Below are 21321 nucleotides of genomic sequence, written 5' to 3'. Positions count from 1 at the left end.
TATCCTAATTTTTAGATATATATTTGTTTGCCTTTTTCTTCTTTTGTCTCACCCCAAGTTTCATGAAGCTGGCAGTCAGGGCTGTTTGCTCACAATGTCTCTTCCATGTCTTGCATGGTGTTCAGCACATAATAATGGTAAATAATGGAACAAATAAATGAGTGAGGATATAAGTATATCAGCCGTGCATATGATAACTCTTCTTCTCTGCCCGTAAGAATTATAAGAAAAGATTTTTAGTAAATGTTTTCATGCTTCCCAACTTGGTTAAATAGGGGAGACATTTATTTCTTATTCTCCACGTAAATATACATCCAGTCCTGTGTGTGTATGTTTTTCTTGTTCTGTTTGGGATAGTTTCCCTTCTTCCTGATGTGAGGTCAGTAGGAAACTTATGTATCCATGTAGCTAAGAATAAGATGCACACTGAGACCAGGATACAGGATGGGGCCATTGAACTTGAAAGTGTAGCACAGAGAGCACATAGACAGTCTTCCTGCAGTTGGCAGTTACAGAGTTATGTGGCCATTAGAAAAGTCTCATGTGTAATAGTAGCTTTTAGGCAGTGTCTTCTCCAAAGGGGCATCGAGCTTTTAACCTATTGCTGAAAGAGAAATACCATTGTCTATTAATACTACTGGAACTAAAGATGAATAGTGAATTGGCCTTGATCTGACAGTGAGTTTGACTTTGATAGCTCATCACTTAAAAAGGTTCTTTTATATTTATGAAAAAAGCATGACGTCAAGCCAGGGGGGAGAATTGATACCAATATTGAAGACCAAACTCGTAGGGCTTCCAAAAAAAAAAAAAGCCTCTTGTGCGAATGGTGTTTTTTTTTTTTTTTAACATGCATAACTAATTAGCTTAGGTTATTATAAGCAGGGCTGCTGTGATAAAGTTTCCGGTGGTGTCTCGGGATACCTTGTTTATAGTGCCTTCTCTATGCCAGTCAGTCTTCGAATCGGAATTACAGAAAGTAGAGGGAGTGAATAGCCTACCGTTTCTCGTTGGATTGGGGCCACCTAAAACGTTGTTATGCTGGAAATGCTAGAATATAATCACTATCAGGTGAGCTTTATTCTTATTCATCTTTAGTGTCTGAAATGTAATGCAATAAGTTGAGTAATTCACCTTTTCATGTTATTGTACTCTTTCCAATAAGTGCAGGTCTACTAGTTTAATGCTGTTTACTGTTTGATACTTTAAGAAGTAATTCAATGTGGTTTTGAACAAAGTAAATATTAGTGGGGTATTTTTTCCCCTAGTGCCTGGCTGTGCTCTCTCCATCAGCTCCTGTTCAGAGCTCATAAGATTAAATTGTGTTATCCAGGAAAAAGTAACTTTAAATTGAGTATCATTGATTTAAAAAAAAAAAGCATTTTTAATTCTGTATTAGGGTTTATAAGAAAGGAGGAAAAAGATCCTGGTGGCTTCACAGTCATGCCTTGAAAAACACATACATGTAAGTGTGGGGCGTTTTGAAAGAAATTGCTTCCTGGAGAATTGTTTTTTACGTTGAGTTCAAGATCTTAATTAAAATGTTGAATAATCATGTCCAAATGAAAGTGGGAGGAATTAATCTACAACTAGTTGATTTAATCATCAGAATGTTTCTGTTTATTTTCTACAACCGTTTTACAGCTGGCTCTTAAGGAGGTTTGTTGTTGTTTTTAAACAGAAAACTGTTCTGTTTGCCAAGGGAAGTAAAATAAATTGTTATGCTCCTTTTTCTAGATTGTCATTCTGATCTCAGTAAACCCTTACAGTCGTGCTGGGGAAAGTTTGACCCTCCAGATGGTTGCAAATTTTAAATTATTGGACACGAGCAAAAAGGGCACAAGGTTTCAAAGAGATGTGCTGCTAATTAGCAGGGAAATAAAACAGGGCAAAGTATTACCCCAAATCCTAAGAGTTAGACTTTAAACTTCGGTAATATCAAAATCCATTAGCACAGTGCCTGGTACATAACAGGGGCTTAATAATTTATTCTGTTGGTGGACTGGCCAGTCTCATGTTTGTGCGTGAGAAAAGAGCCAACCGAAACTCACGAATAACGGCGCTGTCTTCTCTTCCCTCCGTGGCTATGTTCAGGTGCAGACCCACCTCGAAAACCCCACCAAGTACCACATACAGCAAGCCCAAAGGCAGCAGGTAAAGCAGTACCTTTCTACCACTTTAGCAAATAAACATGCCAACCAAGTCCTGAGCTTGCCATGTCCAAACCAGCCTGGCGATCATGTCATGCCACCAGTGCCGGGGAGCAGCGCACCCAACAGCCCCATGGCTATGCTCACACTTAACTCCAACTGTGAAAAAGAGGTAATTCATGTCTCCTCCCCTCTCCTGTCTTCTTACACTAAATGAATGTCTGTTGGATATTATTCCCACACTTGACTGTGGACTCTTTTATCTGTCTGCGGGGCCACGCGCGCCAGCCTTTGTCCCAGATTCTGCGGTGTGGCCGCTGCCCTCCGGCCTCTTCACGCCGTCACCGGGTTCTATTGGGTTGTGGCTCAGGACGGGACACCTGGCCGCTCCAGAGTGGGACGTGGAGGCGAGGACACTTTCTCTCCCACCCAGTTGCTGCTCCGTCAGCCGAGCGCTCTCTTCTCTTCAATGCCTTTCCATTTACAAAGCAGTAAAAATGCAGAGGAGGAGAAGGCAAGGTGGAGAAGGCAAAGCAAAAATAGAAAAGGTGTGGGACAGGCGGTTTAGAAGTTCCGCTTGTTGTGAATGTCTGGAATATTATTTTTATTTCTCCCTGAGTTGAAGAAAAAAAAAAGCACAGAATGTGCGTGGATGGATTTGAATAATGTAGCACATGAGAATTTAACAGAAAGGCAAAGGTTTTAATTGCTAGATAAATTCCGTTTTGTAATAAGATTGCCGCTGCCGTGAAATCTGCTTTTGTAAAGGCTGGATTGGAGACGAGATCCAAACACACCTCAAGCTAATTGTTGCATCAAAATTGGAAGCATAAAAATGCCTGAGGGGAGAGTTGTGATTTAACGCCTGTATTTCCAAATTACGAGATGATAAGCCTCGTTTTAATGGAGTTTTAGTGTACTCTGAAATGTCCATGTGATTTCAGAGGTGACTCTTCTGAAGTTGCTGAATTTTAATTTCTAGGGGGACTAAGTCTTTTCCCCTGTGCCCAAACCAACTGTCTTATTTCTCTCTGTCCGTATTTGTCCTCTGTCAAGCTGACTCGATGGAAGTTCTTTCCGCACTATTTTATTTCTCGGTCAGATCCACTTTGTTTGAAAGCTTATTAGTCCATCTTGTTGCTGCACCATCAGCCTCGTGTGAACATGTCATTGAAAAGTCATTTGCAAATCCAAGTCATGGGCTGATTTTGCTTGTGTTTTTGCAGGGATTTTATAAGTTTGAAGAGCAAAACAGGGCGGAAAGCGAATGCCCAACTATGAACACGCATTCACGAGCGTCGTGCATGCAGGTACTGAATGACTCGGCAGCCCAAGGATGTGACACTGTGTAACGAGAATCTATATTTGTGGCTCATCACACCTTCCTGATGACTTAAGGGTTTTTTTCCCCTCATTGATTTTTTTTTTTTTTTAAATAGAGAAAGCTATGAACAGGGCCATTTTCTTCATAGTGTCTCATGATTAAATAACTCTGGGAAATTAAACTTAAAATGCACATTCCCTAAGTTGCTTCAAGTCATTAAAAAGTGCTTGAAATACGTAAATTTTGATACGTAAAATATAATATGCTGTACTTTACTTAGATGCCATCATCAACGTGTTACACACATTTGTAGGGTAGCAACTGCAACAGGCTATTAGTAAAACCACGCTATGCATGTGATTGTGTGTGTGTGTGACAGAGATCTATATATTGTTTTATAAAATGGAATCTCATGAAACACGCAATGGAAGCTTTATTAATTTAATAATACTTCATGTATTTTTCCCAAGTGATCAGAGATTCTTCTAGAACATCCTATTTAATAGATATATAAATAATGTTACATTTATTAACATATTTATATATTTTAAAATGTGTGTATAGATATAAAAGAGAAGAAGAACCATTGAAATTTTTTTTTTTTTTTTTGCTTTTCTATATTTCCTGTTATTAACTTGCTTTTGTGGTTCTTTTTTTATCAGAAAAAGAAATTATTTAAAAAAAACTATCACACCAAGCCCACTAATTTTATTTCCCTAAAAGAATTTACAATGAAGGGTTGATCATAAGTCCTCTGGCCCATTTGCCTATTCAGCTCAATTAGAAAATCATCTCTTGAAAGCAAACAAACAAAAGTGGTGTATCCAGAAATGAAACTAGTAAACTGCTGGCAGTTATTCAGAACTGACCTGCAATTCTTCTTCTTCGGGGGTCACTTAATAACCCTCATTTTTTTTTGAATGTTTACTATATCCATGGCACTGTGAGCATTTTATATGGTTTATCCTGAAATCTCACAAGAATCCAATAAGGCAGTGTGTATTATTAGCCCCATTTTCCTGATTGGCCTTTTGAAGCTCTTAAATATTGAAGGCTTTGCCCCTAATACAGAAAGTAGGAGAATGAGGATTCCAAGCCCTGTGGCACTGGAGCCTGTCCCCTTTCATTGGAAATGGTAAAAAGACGTAAAGGAGCATTCCTCTGAGTGTTGAGATTTCATTGTGTACTTGTGAAGCACTATTTATTTCCAAGCATGTGTGCATGTTCACACACACACACACACACACACACACACCCCAACCAGCTCAAATACATCAGGTGTTTACAAAGAAATGTTTTCACAGCCTTGTCTTTGCAACTGCTGCAATGCACATGTAATCACCGTTGTTTATTATCATAACTGATGTTTTGGTACTTCAGGAATAAAATTGATCTAGTGGGAACGTCAGCTCCATGACTGTAATGATAACGTCGTCCTGGTGTACTCCCCCGGGAGTACCGAGCACACTGGCAGCTGTACAAGGAGAAACTTATTTCACTAGTCATTGAAGGATCCGTGCAGGGTTAGCCAGCAGCCTGAGAGCCCCAGTGCCCCACACGTCCCTAGGAGAGCAAAGGTCTGAGTTACCAGCTGGGTCGTCTTACTGTAAGGAGGGTCTACAAAGGCCAGGGGGTATGGTCTTGAGAGGGAAAAAAAAGAAATGGCAGCCATCCTCCATCTTGCCTGTTTGGGGAGGCAGTTGAGCATAGCCCTGGAGAGCATGGGTTCAGGTTGTGCCTCTAAACCTCTTCCGTGTATGACTTTGGGCAAGTTGCTTCTCATTTACTTCACCTGGCAAACAGATATACTGATAGTACCTACCCTGACAGGGCTATTCTGAGGGGGGAAATAATTTAACCCATCAAAAGCCCTGAACCCGGTGCCTGGCACCTAGTAATCCCTCACTAAATTCTGGTTGCACATGTCGTCCCTGTCACCTGTTAGTGTCCATGACCTTCCGTGATGTTCATACTTGGGAGGAAGAGGGCAATAATTTTGTAGCATCTATCTGAAGCGCATTAGTGCTTAGGGTGAGAAAAGACCACGGATCTCTTTTTGGGTGGCTTTGCACAGTTTCTGCTTATGTTTGTCTCTCTTACGTTGCCCTTTTTCCTACAGATGGATGATGTAATCGATGACATCATTAGCCTAGAATCAAGTTATAATGAAGAAATCCTGGGATTGATGGATCCTGCTTTGCAAATGGCAAATACGGTATTGAAGGCTTTTTTTTTTTTTTAAATCTAGAGATATTTCCAGTGTTCTCTCCCTTTTCCCGAACTTTTAGTTTATTTCTGCAAGTGATCGATTGAGAAATTTATTAGTAATAAAACAGAGAGTTATTTCAGGATCACAAAGAAGTGACTTTGACATCAGAAATTAAGAATTTCTCATGGGTTTATCGGTAACCCCATGATAAAGCTCTGCGTTCCCCGGAGTCCAAGTCCACTTTCAGTAGGACATTAGGCCTTCCAATTCCCCCTGACATCTAATGCCCAACTTAGTACACTGCCACCAAGGGGAATACTGTGGATTGTACTATTCACAGTAGCATTCTAGTTGGCCTGAAAAATGAATGCAGTTTTTAAGGGCAGTACCTTCCTCTTCACAGGTAATAGAGTGACTGACATTCGAGGTGCCTTTCTTCAATAGCCAAATTTATTCTGATTTTGGTTAATAAATTAGTGGTTTATTAAATTTACTTCTCTCTGTAATTTGGAGCCTTGCCCCTACTTTTTTTTTTTTTTCACTCCTTACAATGGTGTCTTATGTTTCCATTTTGCTAAAGTCTTATTGTAGATCTTATTTAGTCCTTCTAACAATTCTGTGAATCTAGTCCTTGCAATAATTCTCTGGGTCAAGTTGGGGTGGTATCATTGCCCTCATTTTTAGGATTAAGAAAGGTTAGCTGGTCTTAACACGGGATTACATAGCTTCGATGTGTCAGAGTCAGGACTTCTCAGTAGGCTTTGAATACCTTGTCTGATCTTTTTCTGTTTTCTATGAGAGCAATGCCATGAGACTGTCATATTCTTTAATAACCTGTGTTTAAAAGACTAACTCCCATAGGGGAAAAGGTGTGAAGGGGAGTTGTTCTTTAATGATATAGAGTTTGATATTTGCAATATGAAAAAATTCTAGAGGTGTGTTTCACAACAGTGTGCATAGACTTAACACTACTAAACTGTGCACTTCAAAATGATTAAGACGCTAAATTTTATGTCATATGTATCTTTACCACAAGAGAAAATTTTTTTAAAGAATAAATTCATATAATAAATTCCCTCAGCCAGGGAACATGATAGCCCTTACTTACTTACACCAAAATTCTTAGTGAACTAAGTTTTATAGGTCGCATTTTCTTTTTTCCATCTTGGTCCTGTTCTTTCAGTTCATTTATCTGGAGTCCTGAGGGGTGAGGACTTCCCTGGCCACCCCAAAGTCTTTTCTGGGATCTTTAATTTCTGTCAACTTCCTACCCATGTAAATTCACTCCCTGATTCTGAAAGAACTAGGTGTTCTGCAGTCTTGACAGATGTCTCCGTGTCAGACTCTCCCCACCCTTTTGGAGCCCTTGGTTGCTTCTGTAGAACCCTTCTGTGTCCAACTTTGTCCCTCTTGTGAGGCAGACTATACTTGTCAGCGGTCAGAATCCTAGGATCAATGTGAGCAGGACACTTGGGAGACCTTGCACTATGGAATTGATAAATGTACCCAGAGACATGGGTATATTTACAACATTTTCAGTGCCCTAGCAGCAATTATTAGCAATGGCCCAGTCATCCCCGAGGAACTTTGCTTGATGAGGGGGTGGTCATTTTGTCAGTGGTGTCGGGTGGTATCTAGTCATACTAGGAGGACTCTAAAGTTATTATGATTTTTTACAAATCATTTCTAAAATTTTCTCTAATGGTGAGGACCTTGAAGTCATCTGAACCAATCTGGTACTCAGTGCTTTAGCCTCCTCTTGCATATCTTCTGTATCCCTCCCCCCATACACAGAAAAACTAGGCATCCATCTTCTGGAAGGCCTTTAATGAAGGACATGCACTAATTCACAAGAGAGGCTGGAAAGCACCGAGGTTAGGAGTTGGAGATTTGTGATCGTATCTAGGTTCATATCCAAAGTCTGCCATTTCCCGTGACCCAGCATGTTACTTAGCTTCTTGAAGTTCTACATTTCTCCATCTCTAAAATTGGACTGATAATTGTACCTACCTCCCATGGTCATCTCATAAAGCATATGTAGTATTTAGCATTGGAAACATAAGTTGTACTCAACAATACCTATATTAAGTATAATTTCTTACAATAACAAATAATTTTGATAGTGTTTTATTCCGGTGATATTCCTTGAACATCCGTAATGTGTCCCAACTCTACTTCAAAATAACATCATACTTAATAATCCAGATATTACTCACAGTGTGTCTCTCTATGAATTCCAGACATGGGTCTAGTTCGCCCTCATGGAGAACTTGTCCTCATGACAACCCTTCTGAAGACAGTTCTCAAGACCCCCAATTGCTTCTCTCCCTTAGACTGAACACCCCTGTCTCCTCAGTCATTCTGCATTAGAATAGAAATCTTACCCCTTCGTTAGCTGACTACTTCTAAGCTAACTTTAAGATTGAATTAGTGTTTATTAAATACCTAATATGTCACCAGCCCTGGGCGAGGTGCTGTGGGTAAAAATGAGTACAGTAGGTTTCCTGTTTTCATGGGGCTCACCAGTCTGGGAAGGGGACACCCTGTCAGACGTTGAATGGAGGAGGATAATTCAGGGGCAGAGGGGCCATCTTAGGGGAGTTCCTGGATAGGAAAGATCCCCTGGGCAGAGTTGAATTAATTGCCAGCCAGGGGAGGAATAACTTGTAGCCACCCTCAGCTGTCACTGACTGTCTAGGTATTCATTACTTCTCTATATTTCCACCCTGAAAAAGTCTGAATGTAGCCCCTTTGGAGCCAGCCCATGACAAAACTGTTTCAGCAGTTTGCTGTGAGAGGAGACACCGTATAAAATAGAGGTTAGGTCCACAGACTGTGAGCCAGATAGCTGAATTCAGTGCCTACTCTTGAGTGAGCTATTTGACCTCTCTGCCTCTCTCTTTGTCTGAAAAATGGGAATAATAATAGCATCTAAAACAATAGAATCCGAATGAAAATTTTAAGAGTTAATCTACAAAAAGCGTTTAGAAGAATCTTGGTTCTGATACGTTCTTACTAAATGTTAGTTACTAGCTCTTATTCTTAGTTAATTTTGAGTTTGGGTTGTCAAAATAAATAATAAAGCTATCAACGACTCACTAACATTTTAACCCCCCCAATAGGGTTTAAACTTAATGTTCTTCGTGTTAGGCATTTTTTCCCTTTTATTTGATTCTTTGATATGCTTTATTTCAAGTTAACTTCTTAAAAAAAATGAAGTGGAGGGAGCACTTAGAGAGGAAACTATCCTAAGGGAACTGGAGTCTAGAAATAACTATTCTGAGAGCACAAGGGCCCTCTTGTACCATTACAAACAAAGAATAAAAGTCCCAGTTTACTTGTGCTAACAGTGCTCAATTGATATGCAGAGAAGGGGAACATCCAGAAAGAAAAAAATAATAACATTTTACAATGATCATTTACTTGGAAAAATATTCATTTTGGTGGAGGAGAACATTGAAGAACTCAATTCAGACCAAGTTTGGGGCACAGACCCACATGTGTCTACCTTCTCTTTCTTTGTCCCCATCAGACCGTGGCTTCTGTCCATTGTACAGCTTGTATGCGGGAGGTGAAATCTTGTCCATCAGGTGAATGCGCCGGATAAAAACCCAGCAAAGACACAGCATAGCCACGTTAGCAGAACATGCCTCTTCCTCTTCCTTAGCTCCAAAGATCTTATTTTGACCCAGTTATAATGTTTATGGGTTAGTTTTTCTAACCCAGCAGGGGAACCACAGAATCCTTTCTTAAATATGCATGGCTGATTGTTAATTAGCCGTGTTTCACCAACCTTCCTTTTAGTAGCTTCAACAAATGACAGCCATTAATAACAAAGAACGTGTAAGGCACCATTTCGGGGCAGTGTCTCGCTTTCAGCATGACTAATATTTGGGATGGATAATTGTTTGTTGGGGGGCCGTCCCGCCCATTGTAGGGTGTTTAGCAGCATCCCTGGCCTCTACCCACTAGATGTCAGCGGTATCCTCTCCCCCAGTTGTGACATCCAAAAAATGGCTCTAGACATTGACAAATGCCCTCCACTGACAATGGAGAAGCCGGATTTGAACACTGGGCGGTTAGTCCAGCCCTGTAGTTCCCTTGATTCCTGTGTTTAGATTTGCACTGTAGTCTGGTAAAATTGGTGCATTGGTTGACAGGATACTTAGCAATTAACATGGCACATGGCGTAGTCGGTCCAAGTGGAAATGAACTTGACTGTTGAAAACAGACTGGGAATACAGTACTTTGTAGAAAATTACATTACTCAACATGGCAGTATTGATCACTTAAATACCGTGTTTCACCCACTCGACCTCTAGTTGGTAGAAAAGCCTGTGAGAGGGGTGATAGGATTGCCACTTTCGAAAGGGGGCACCATGCCTCAGAGAGGTTAGTATCACACAGCAGGTCAGTAACACAGGCAGGTTTTAACCTAGTTCTCGGACTCCTAAGCCAGCCTGCACTATTAATTTGCAAATTTGACTATCCGTACTTGGCTAGTGAGCAGCTAGGTTTTTATTTGCTTAGAATCAGTTGGAGATTAATTGAAAATTGCAGTTTCGAATTGGTTTATCGGCAGCTGACACTGCCCCCAAAATACTGCTATTAACATAGTGTATGTACCCCCTGCCACAAAGCTCTGTTCAGACGGAGTGAGAGCCATGGCTCTTCTTTGTAAAATCAATTAAGACAGCATAGATAAAGTGCCTGGCCCAGAGTAGGAGCCCACAAAAATACTGTTCCCCAGCAAAATATTCCGGGAGATTCTATACTGCCGACTCCTAATCGGCAAGTATTGGAAAAGCAGCCGAAGCAGGAAATCTTCTAGAGAAGTAGGAGGAGGGTTATAAGCCGCTTTTTGGACTGGAAGTAATGATGTCTGACCTCAATGAAGGATCCGATAAGGTATCTTGTTATAGGGATTTTAATTCATCTCCCTTCTTGGCGGGTACGGCTGTCAGTCCTTGTCACTCACAGCAGTCTGGTCTGCCCAGCGCATTCGTGTCTGGGTGTCCCCAGGCTTGTGCTCTTCTGCCCCAACCCCGTCCTGAATGTCTCTCATCGTCTTTCTACCTCTCTTCCCTTCTGTGTACATGTGTCTCTCTTTTTTGTTTCCACCCCTCCCGTTGTGTTTTGTCTGTGTCTCATTCCCAGCTTTTGTTTCTTTTGCCCTCTGTCTCTCTCTGTCTCCCTCCCTCCCTCCCTCCATATGATTCTGCATTTACTAAGTATACGTGCACATAGTTTCCTTTAGAATGTGTTTAGAAAACATGTTCATGTCCCAGAGAAGCTTATAATTAGTTATCGGTCCGTTCAGTGTAAATCCATTGAGGACTTAGAGGTTTTTTGTTTTTTTTTTTTTTTGAGCTTACTGTATGGATCTCTTGCCTATTAATTTTCCCTAACAAATCATCACAATAACACAATTGCGTTGTTTTGCTTACAGTTTGCATTTGAAAAGATGGTAGATATGATTCATATGTCTAGAGGCATGGAAATATTTTTTTAGCTTGTTGCATTGAATCTTGAAGCCACATTCTTGGTTTATTAATTCTCAGTAGTTCCTTCAAAATCTGAAACTCCAGAAAGATAGGAGGATAAATCTTTGGAATCCAGAGGGGTTACAAGATGTCCTAGCAGCTTTATGAGTTTTGATGCCCTGACTCTCTACAGGGCTGTATTGAGACATTTGCATACCTTTCACTTTGCCGCCTTAAGTTGGACAAAAGTAGAATGAGCACTGAGCCAGACTGACCCCGGAAGGTGACCTATTTCAAATAAGACCATTTAGTAAAATGACAGCTAAGAATCACAGTCACTGATTTATCAGGTTTTTAGCTGTGTGTTAGTGGCCATTGGAGAAAATGAAAGGTGAGATGTGCAGTATAATCTCTACTCGAAAGCTCGTGGTCACTGAACAACTTGAATGCCATCTCCAGTACTTTTCTCAGATGGAGAGTGAAACTTAAGAGTGTAGAATCAAGGATGGGGTGGGCTAAATGCTCTAAGTCTTCCTCGGTAATAATAGTAATAATAGTTATAATAGTTACAGGACTCGTTTGAATGAAGCTGGGAATAGGGGGCTTCTGCACTACAATAGTGGGGTCACTGAACTGCGCCCCCGTAGTTACTATTCAGAACTTTATTTCAGAGGGTGGGAACCTCTTAACGTCTATAAACGTGGGTGCATTGAGCTCCTTCAGTGGACGAGGGACAGGGAAATGCATATACAACAAAAGGAAATCAGCATCGGGGGCAGAAAGAAGTTCACTACTTCAAAATATTCAGTGCAGAACTGGAGAGAAAACACTCTTAAGCTAGCTTGAGAGAGCTAAATATTTCTTTACTTTTTTTTTTTTTTTTTTAGTGTAAATTTTTGTTCTTTTATTAAAGTCAGTGGGCTCCCTCTTGTGGCTCTGTGAAAGATTTCAGTTTCAAGGAAGAGCTTTTCTTTAGCAATAAGGAAACCATTTCTTTTCCAGTAGAAAACACCTTTCTTTGCTTTTCCTTATAAAATAAAGAGAGATAAAAAGGGAGAAGGGAAGAGAGGGAAGGAAAAGTGACTGTGATGGCAAACCTGATCTGGTGAAAACGTCATGCCGCATAGAACCCCATTTTACAGCAATAGCAGCATTTCCTAAACATCGACCATACGCTACTGGGTGTGCTGGCTGGTGAAGTTTGCCACGTTAGCCACTGTCTGCATGCTCAAAATACAGCTAGAAGCTGGTTATAGAGCCATCTTATGGGGTGAGATTCTGCGTCCTTTCTTCTTTCAAAGGGAACGAGCTAAGGTCACCATTTCTGTAAGTGAGTGGAAAGGTAAATATGTCATGCTTTCCTGTTTTAAAAAATGATTTTTTTTTTTTTTTTACATAAACCATTTCTTTTAAATAAAGTCCCGACTAGATCTGGGTTCTAGCTGAATAACCTAGGAATTGTTCAGCAGTTCATTTCTGTCACTGTTTCTCTTTCTAGTTACCTGTCTCTGGAAATCTGATTGACCTTTATGGCAACCAAGGCCTGCCGCCCCCAGGCCTCACCATCAGCAACTCCTGTCCGGCCAACCTTCCCAACATAAAAAGGGAGCTCACAGGTAAATACTGGCAACTGTGCCTCCTCCTGGGGATTTTCTGTTAATTTTCTGGCAAGCAAAGTTATCAAAATTATAACCTCCGGACTCTTCCCAGTTTGTAGACATACTTCTTTTCGGTCTGTGCAGTGGTGAAATCATTGAGGAGTATTTTAAGGTGGAGGATTTATACTTGAAAATCCTGTTTTCCAGTATTTCTTGAGGTCCTGGGAGTTGGGGCTGCTGTCACTCCAAGGCCCCATTATTATGCCATAGACACCCATCGTTGTGGCTTTGGCTGCTGTCCCCTTTGGGGTGGGGGCAGCAGGCAACACTTTTAATTATAAAATGTCTCCACCCAGTCTGGTGTTTGTGTTACTTGCCAAGCCCCTAGAGGCATTCCAGTTTGAGAACCCGGGTCTGAATTGTTCTTTGACACACATTCAAGCCCTCTTTGTCACGATAGGGTAAGAATGAATTTCTTACATCTTACAGATGCCTCCTGTTATTTTTGCTACATCATGTGCAAAAGATTTATTACACAGAGTAAAAAAAATAGATTATAAGATGGAGCAATGTGTATTGTTTGTTCCTGAGGCAAGTGTGAAATTATCTATTTTGCCATTTTGTTGAACGCTTTAGGGAAGGCATTTGGCCATTACAACATGACGAAACTACATTAGAACTGGCATTCTACCATGCTGAGTTTTATGGCCCTCACCTCATCCCCCTTTTTAATGTTTGGTCCTTGCATCTTGCAGGATTAGGTGAACAGTCTGAGAATATGAAATATACATTTGGTGCAAAAAATTCCTGTTTGTTCAAGGGTGTCTTTTTAAAAAAATACTTCAGAAGATTGTGGCAGGAGAAAGACAGTTTAAAAAAAAACATTGTTTGGGGTTAAAAGAGGTAATAAATTAATTACCATGTAAAACCCATTGAAAGTCAACAAAAAGCGGGCACCCTCCCGGGAAGGAAAAGTATCATGAAGTCTTAGAAAATAATGCTATACGAGGGCAATACTAAATAATGATAAAATGTGGTTAGCATGGTGTGAACAGAATTCTTACAACTTACGTGCAAAGTAGACTCTTTTTTTAGATTAAAAAAAGTTTATTTATTTGAGAGAGAGAGAGCATGAGTGGAGAGAGGGGCAGGAGTGAAGGAAGAGGGAAATGGAGAGACTCCCAAGCAGAGTCCGAGCTGAGCACAGAGCCGGATGTGGGGCTCAGTCTGACGGCCCTGAGGTCATGACCTGAGCTGGAACCAGGAGTCGGAGTCCGAAGCTTAACTGACTGAGCCCCCCAGTGCCCCCAAAGTAGACTTTTGATTTATGTATATGATTGTTTCTTCAAAAACAGAACAACAGAGGCAGGGGGTGGGAATGAGAGAAATGGGTAAGGGAGTATAAACTAATTTATTAAAAAAAACCAAAGCAGATATAATGAACTATACACGTCTAGAATCACCTTGTATCCTAGAAGATGCCTAGTCCATTCAGGAAAAGGGTAAAATGCCAGGAAAAGGAGACAATGGACAGGAATTAGGGTTCTGAACACTACTAGCTTGAGAGGCAGCATGAGGTAGCCAAAAGAGAATTGGCTTAGGAGTCAGATGTGACCTAAGGGGAAAAATTATCTTTCCCACCTGTGTTGGGATCCGTCAGGAAGCAGAGGCACAGTGATTTCAACAGGGGAGGTTTAAGATAAAGAATTGTTAACCAGGTACAGGCACTTAACTACTAAGAGAGGATGAATACTGTAGAATACCCTGAGGCTGCAGGGGGTTATCTAAGCTTGGAAAAGAGCCCTCCCCGCCAAAGCCAAGTCTGCCCCCTTGGAGAGGATGTGGGTGAAGCTACCAGGTGGCAGAATAAGTTCACAGGGTTGCCTTGACCAAAGCTGGTCCACAGTTGGTGGGTTGAGGTTGACGGGCAGAAAACCATGGTTGTGGGGATGGCAAACTGAAAGAAAAAAAAAAAAAAGAAAAGAAAAAAAATGAAGATCTTGAAGGGGAGGGTGTATAAATAAAAGCTGTCTGTAATGCACGTGTGAGAAAAAAAAGTAGAAAATGATTTGGATTGATCTTCCCAATTAAAATAATTCAGCTTCTGAATTATTTATATGTATGTATATAGTATATATAATACAGAAATAATAAATATGTATACATATATAAGCTTCAGTGGCTTTGAGTTATGCTAAAAAGATTTTTAATTTTGGTTAAAACTCTGAATGATGGTAGTGTAATGTTTCAGATACCACTTGTGAAAAGAAAGTGACAGAGGTCCCAGAGTGGCCAGATTAATCAAACTGTCTTTTTCCTGTTTTGTTTTGCCTTTTGTAAGGTGCAAAGTCATCCCCCCACAGAGATCTCGCAAGAGCTGCGATGCAAATATATCTTTTCAGATGGAGTTGCCACCAAAGGCCTCTCTGTACCCTATTCCTATTTTTGTTTTTATGAACTCAGGCTAGTAGGATCTGAGTTCCTCAGGGTCATCATTTCATTCTAGCAAGTTCTGTTGGAACCTAGCTCCAAGTTCCAAAAAAAAAAAAAAAAAGAGTCCATTTCCACCAGTCAGAGATCTGACATGATAGCTACTCTCCCCAGTTTTCATGTCAGTGTGTTACAAAGGCATCAAAGAAAGAACGAAAAGTTCTGTTGCCTGAAAAGAAAATTTGACTCCTGGGGCATCTGGGTGGCTCGGTTGGTTAAGTGTCCAACTCCTGGTTTTCAGCTCAGGTCGTGATCTCAGGGTCCTGGGATCAAGCCCCAAGTAGGGCTCTGCCCACTGCAGGGAGTCTGCTTGAGATCTCTCTCTCTCCCTCTGCCCTTCCCGCTCATGCTCTCTCTTTCTGAAATAAATAAATCTTGGGGAAAAAAAAAAAAAAGAAAATTCAACTCCTGATAATAGAGTATCAACAGCAAATTTCCATAGATTTCTAGTTATTTTTCTTCTTGTATGTTTGTAGTGTGTCAGACACCTTTGTTACTGGTCTTTTACCATTTTGTAGAAGCCAGGACTTTGCATTTATTTGATATATATTGCTTTTGAAAAATACAAGCTTTTGAAGAATCATGATTTTAAAAACCCTATTTTTTTTAATTAGGAGAGTCTGGTCAGATAAGGTTGCATATATATCTAGGACATGAGATGTTTTGTAGTTACGTCATTGTGTGCCTTAAACAGTTCCCGTTTCTAATTACTTCATTCACGTGCACAGCGTGTATTTTTCCCACAGAATCTGAAGCGAGAGCATTGGCTAAAGAGAGGCAAAAAAAGGACAATCACAACTTGAGTAAGTTGGATTTATGTTCACGATGTTCGATAGTGGAGTGGATGTTCCCCCTTATATCAAAGTTGTTTGAAATCTTGTGGGAGGAAATTGATATGCCTAGCTGTTAAAGGTACATTTATGGAAGAAAAAATGTTTTTCAGAGAAAGTAAGGTTTTTCCCGTATTTTATCTATGATGAAATTAAAATTTTTCCCAGTATTCTGAAGAGTATTTGCTTATTTATAGTAATAGTTTTGTGTGCGTGTGTGTGTGTGTTTGGTGAGAGGGAGACTTGATCCCCAACTACCCAATTATAAGTGTTGCTCACACTGGAACTTATTAACAAAAGGGGATTACGGGATCACCTTCTCCAGTGAGATTTGAAAGAAAAAAAAGAAAGAAACAGAGGGGAGTCCGTGGATGCGGTAGTCTCCCAAATTTCTGACTTGAACTGTGACTTAAGAAAATATCTTCCAACATTTAAAATTATTTTTTATGTCTTTAATTTACTCTTAATCAAATCTTTAAGCTTTTGCCTAGGAGAACTTAAGAGTTTTGTTTCATAAACAAAAGTAAAAGAGCCTGCACAGTTCAAAAAAAAAAAAAAAAAGAAAGATTGGGTTTGGCAGTATGAAGTCATTGGCGTATGTGTGAGTTTTTCACCTCCCGGCCTCCTGTCCTCTTCTTCACAAATTGAGTTTTAAGAATGTAAGTTACATATAAATACTCTGTCCTCATCAAAATGGTGAAATGAGACCAGAATTTAAAGTGATAGAATAAAGCTCGAGCTCTCCTCTGATCCCTGGGAATCATCATCATAATTGTTGTTGTTGTTGTTGTTTTCAGTTTGCTGTTGGTTTTCCCAGCCTCGGCCCCTGTAGCCCATGTATTTAAGAATACACACACACGCACACAGAGAAGAAATAGTGGTTTTTTGTGTGTCTGCTGTAACTCAAACAGTGTCATGTTATCCATATTTGTTGCTGTTTACTTTCTTACTAAGCATCCTGTCCCAAAGAACTTTTGCTGGTATTAGTCGAGATCTGTCTGGTTTTTAACGACGGTTGCATACCGCGCCATAGCATGACTGTGTGAAAGTCAGTAATCCTGCCACTACAAAGTGTGGATGTTGCTTCCAGTTTTTCCCAGTTACAAACCACGCCGTAGTGAGCATTCGCACACACTCCTCTTTGTGTACAGGGGAGTTTGTTTCTCCAGGTTCGGTACTGAGAAATGGAGTGGCTGGGTCCCAGAGGGGGCTGAGTTCTTTCCTTTAATAGATTCTGCCCTTCCCAGTTCCTGTTTCAGGTATGAGAAGCGTTGCTCCTTTCTACCAAAAGATTTGTACTAATATGTCTAAGGTCTCCTCCAGCTTCTGAAGAATTATACTCGAAGATACTTCTTCTTTTCAAATAACTTAGAATTAAGATAATTAAGCATTATCCAAAACTTCACCTAACTGAAATGTGGAAAACTAAGTTGGATCTTGTCAAAAACAATGCCTTCACTTCGGCACTGGAACTTTCAAGTTTAGGATTGTCAGTAAAGTCTAAACATGATCAGGTCTCACTCTGAGAGCTATAAAAACATACTAAAATCTCATCTAACCATTAGAAATGAATACTCAACGTTAGGTTGTCCATTGGCATAGCTCTTCCTCTCCTGGAAGCTTACCTTCTAAAAGTAGTTGCCATAACATGCACAATAAAACATTCATGTATTTACTCCTAAGTATTTATCGAGCCCCCATTTTGTAACGAGGCATTTCCCTATGAAAGTGAACCAGACAGACAGGCTTCCCACTCTTATGAGCTTCCATTTGAGTCAAGGGCAGACGGAATAGATGAGCAAAAAAACAGTAAGGTGGTGTTTTCAGTAGAGAGCGAGAACTACAACAGGACTAAAAGGTGTCTGTGGGCACTGGCTAAAATGCCATTGACATTTTGAGTTACACCGTTGACAGCGAGGGAGGAATTGGAAATAGGCTAAATAGTCATCAGTAGAGCATTTGTAAGTAAATTCTGGGATATCTACATACGGGATACTCAGCGGCTCAGGAAGAATGGAGTTGGTCTGTTTCACCTGATTTACATGGATGTCCACAATATATTACTGAGTGAGAAGAGCAAGTGGCGGAATAATATGTACAGCATCTCATTCTGTAAAAAGATCACAGTGGATAGAGATGTGTGCGCGTGCGTGTGTGTGTGTGTGTGTGTGTGCTGGGAGAGGATTTAGGAGTTTACCTTTATCATTGACAATTTCTTCAGGCAAATAGGTGTTGTATGATGTAAAGAGTTGGCTTTTTCTTTTTCCTTTATGCACTTTTATATGCTTTGCAGTATTTCACAAGTTATAATGAAAAATAACTGGGGAGGGAAGGCACCGCATTAAATAAAGGGTACTATATCTCAGTGTTGCACGATGTCAACAATGTACCGATAAGTGAGAAAAGATAGATGCAGAATCCTTTGTACTGTAATCCTACTTTAAATGTATCATTCTTTGTTTAATACTTAGTTCCTGAGGGCCTACTGGGTGCCAGGTTCATATGGGCACTTGGAATGCATTAATGAATAAATATTCATTGTGCAGGCAACGGGACAGAGTGTCAGGATGAACATGGGAGGAGGTGGTGGTTCAGTTTTAAATAGGGTGGCCAGAGAAGGCTCATAGGTAAATTTGAGTCACTACCTGAGGTTGGGGCAGACAGAGCCATTCAGATAGCTGAGGGGAGAGTGTTCCAGGCAGGGTGAAGAACAGTATGAAGTCCTAAAGTGGGGGGTCCTAAAGTGGTTGAGGAATTACAAGCAGCCCATGGGGCTGAAGGGAGGTGGGACACGGGTGAGTCATGACAGAAGATGCGGTCAGAGAAGGAGAGGAGAACATGAGGTCAGAGGCATGGGAACCCACCAGATCCTTGTAGGACTTGGCTTTTGTCTAGGTGAGGTGGGAAATGATTGGCAGGTTTTCAGCATGGGGTTGGATGTTCTGACTTCGGTTTTGACAGGATCCCTCTGGCCGTTGTGGTCTAAGTAGACCAACGTGGGAAGCAGTGGGCGTGGGTGGCACAGAGACACTGCAGTCATCCAGGCGAGAGAGGAGGGTGGCTTCTCTCAGGTAGCAGTGGAGGTTGGAAGTGCACAGATTCTAGAAATATTTTGAAGGTAGAGCCAACAGACTTTGATGATGGATCAGTTGTGGGATGTGAGAGGAACGGAGGTGCAGAATTGATTCCAAGGTTCTGGCGGAAGCAACTGGAAGAATGGAGTTGCATTAAATGAGGTGGAAAAGGGGCGCCTGGGTGGCACAGCGGTTAAGCGTCTGCCTTCGGCTCAGGGCGTGATCCCGGTGATCTGGGATCGAGCCCCACATCAGGCTCTTCTGCTATGAGCCTGCTTCTTCCTCTCCCACTCCTCCTGCTCGTGTTCCCTCTCTCGCTGGCTGTCTCTATCTCTGTCAAATAAATAAATAAAATCTTTAAAAAAAAAAAAATGAGGTGGAAAAGCCTGTGGGTAGAGTTATTTGAGCATGGAAGACCAGGAGCTTGTGTGTGGAGTATTGGGGCTGCTCATTAGACCTCCCTGTGGAGACATCTAATAGACATATGAGTCTGGGGTTCCAAGGACATGTCTGAGCTGGAAATACAACTAGGGAGGTCATCAGTGTCTATGTGGCATTGACAACCATGAGACTAAATGAGGTCACCACTAAGCGAATGTGAGATCAGGAAGAGTCCCAAGAACTGTGCCCTGGGTACGCAGCATGTATGCGGAATAAAAAATCACCCCAAAGACTGTGTGAGTAACTGAACAGTGGTCAGATCTGGATCGTAGGGGACTTTTACTTCACCTTATGTATTTCCGTGCTGTTTGAGTCTTTATGATTATTACATGCTTGGACAAGTAAGAAAGCATATCATGTTTCAGAGTTTTAGAGGAGCTTAGCTAGATGATCGGGGATCCAGAAATTCCTTCTTTAGAACCATTGAGTATCACTGTTTCTATTTTATAAAAGCTTAACAATAAGGCAGTATTTTAAATAACTGATTGAATCATAGAAGTGATGGCACAGCTAAGGAAAAAAAAAACAATATGTCTTGGGAAGGTAACACAATATTATTTACCAAGGTGTATGGAGTATTAGTAGGTCAAACATAAACATGTTATCAGGACATACTATGTTTAAAGTGAAATATTAACATCTTTAATACAGTTTATAGACCTGAAGTTATTTGGAATTTATTTGCCAGAGTAGGTAAATTAGGAACATTTATTAACTCATATGCTTTACTCTTTCATCCTCCTCTAAGAAGGTGATAACTTAGCTAACCGTGCAACTGAATTGATAAACTAGGGGTGCCGTGAGGATGCATGGTGTAGTTGAACAAGCTGGACCTCACTCCTAGGCTTGTGTTGCTCAGTACTGTAGTCACTCAACAGCGCTGCCTGCTGAGCGCTTGAAAGGTGGCGAGTTCAAAATGTGATGTGTTTGTAAGTATAAAAAAGACACTGGATTCAAAAATTTAGAACCAAGAAAAGAATGTACAATATTTAATTTATTAATACTTATACAGATGACAGGTGGAAGTGATCATATTGGGGGAAATTGGGTTCACAGAAATACTCAAATTAATTTTACCTCTTTCTTTTTACTTTTTCAATGTGACTACTAGAACATTTAAAATTATAGAAATAACTTGCATTGTGTTTCTATTGGGCAGCACTGGGGCCAGAGCAGGGAGTTTTGTATGGCCTAGAGGCTAAGAATGTTTTTTACATTTTTAAATGGTTAGAAAAAAATTGTAAGAAGAATATTCTGGGATAGGTGAAAATGATATAAAATCCAAATTCTGGCACCCAGTGCTTCTTGTTGGTAGACTTGTGTTGCCAAAAAAAAAAAAAAAAAAAACTATGGAAATCTATTTTCTCTTTTGCTATTTAGGTACCTACATAATATCCTCAGTTTTGCCATTTGGCCCTCAACGCCAAAAGTAGCTCATTATCTGGCCCTGTAAAAGTTGGCTGCCCCCTAATCTGAATCCTCAGGGTTGAATTCTGGCTGTTCCCACTTATTGCTGCGTGTCCTCGTCAAGTCCCTGGTATCCGCCAAGTAGTTGTGACATTTGTAATTGAGGATACTAACTCCAGTTTCAGTGGTGTGACAGGATCAGACGAGAAATTACAGTCTCGGGACTTTGTAAATGATAAAGTTCCGTACAAAGGTAGCCCATTTTTTGGAAGTGTTTTAACCTCAGTACCAAAAACAGGGTAACAACGGGGAAAT

The 21321-nt window shown here is 40.6% G+C and overlaps 1 protein-coding gene and 1 long non-coding RNA gene across 12 annotated transcripts in view; both read left to right on the top strand.

Annotated features, from left to right (window-relative positions):
* MITF (melanocyte inducing transcription factor) overlaps positions 1-21321 on the top strand; it is a 215608-nt gene that overhangs the window by 181682 nt on the left and 12605 nt on the right. For 4 of the 11 annotated variants that reach the window (XM_045808072.2, XM_045808070.2, XM_045808076.2 and 1 more), the window contains exons 3-7: positions 2095-2322; positions 3377-3460; positions 5594-5689; positions 12665-12782; positions 15983-16057. In XM_045808072.2, the coding sequence (XP_045664028.1) occupies positions 2095-2322; positions 3377-3460; positions 5594-5689; positions 12665-12782; positions 15983-16057 (601 nt within the window). The remainder of the gene's footprint in view (positions 1-2094; positions 2323-3376; positions 3461-5593; positions 5690-12664; positions 12783-15982; positions 16058-21321) is intronic. The other 7 variants (XM_045808074.2, XM_045808073.2, XM_045808077.2 and 4 more) reach the window with 5 other exon arrangements.
* LOC148108919 (uncharacterized) lies at positions 16064-20893 on the top strand. The gene is made up of 2 exons (XR_015726637.1): positions 16064-19320; positions 19535-20893. It is a non-coding gene; the product is annotated as an uncharacterized LOC148108919 (long non-coding RNA).

Source organism: Ursus americanus, chromosome 14 (genome assembly GCF_024610735.1).
Source record: "Ursus americanus isolate L20-20 chromosome 14, mUrsAme1.1.p, whole genome shotgun sequence".
Taxonomy (NCBI): Eukaryota; Metazoa; Chordata; class Mammalia; order Carnivora; family Ursidae; genus Ursus; species Ursus americanus.
Note: the sequence above shows the minus strand (reverse complement) of the source record. Positions and strands in the feature narration are given on the sequence as shown.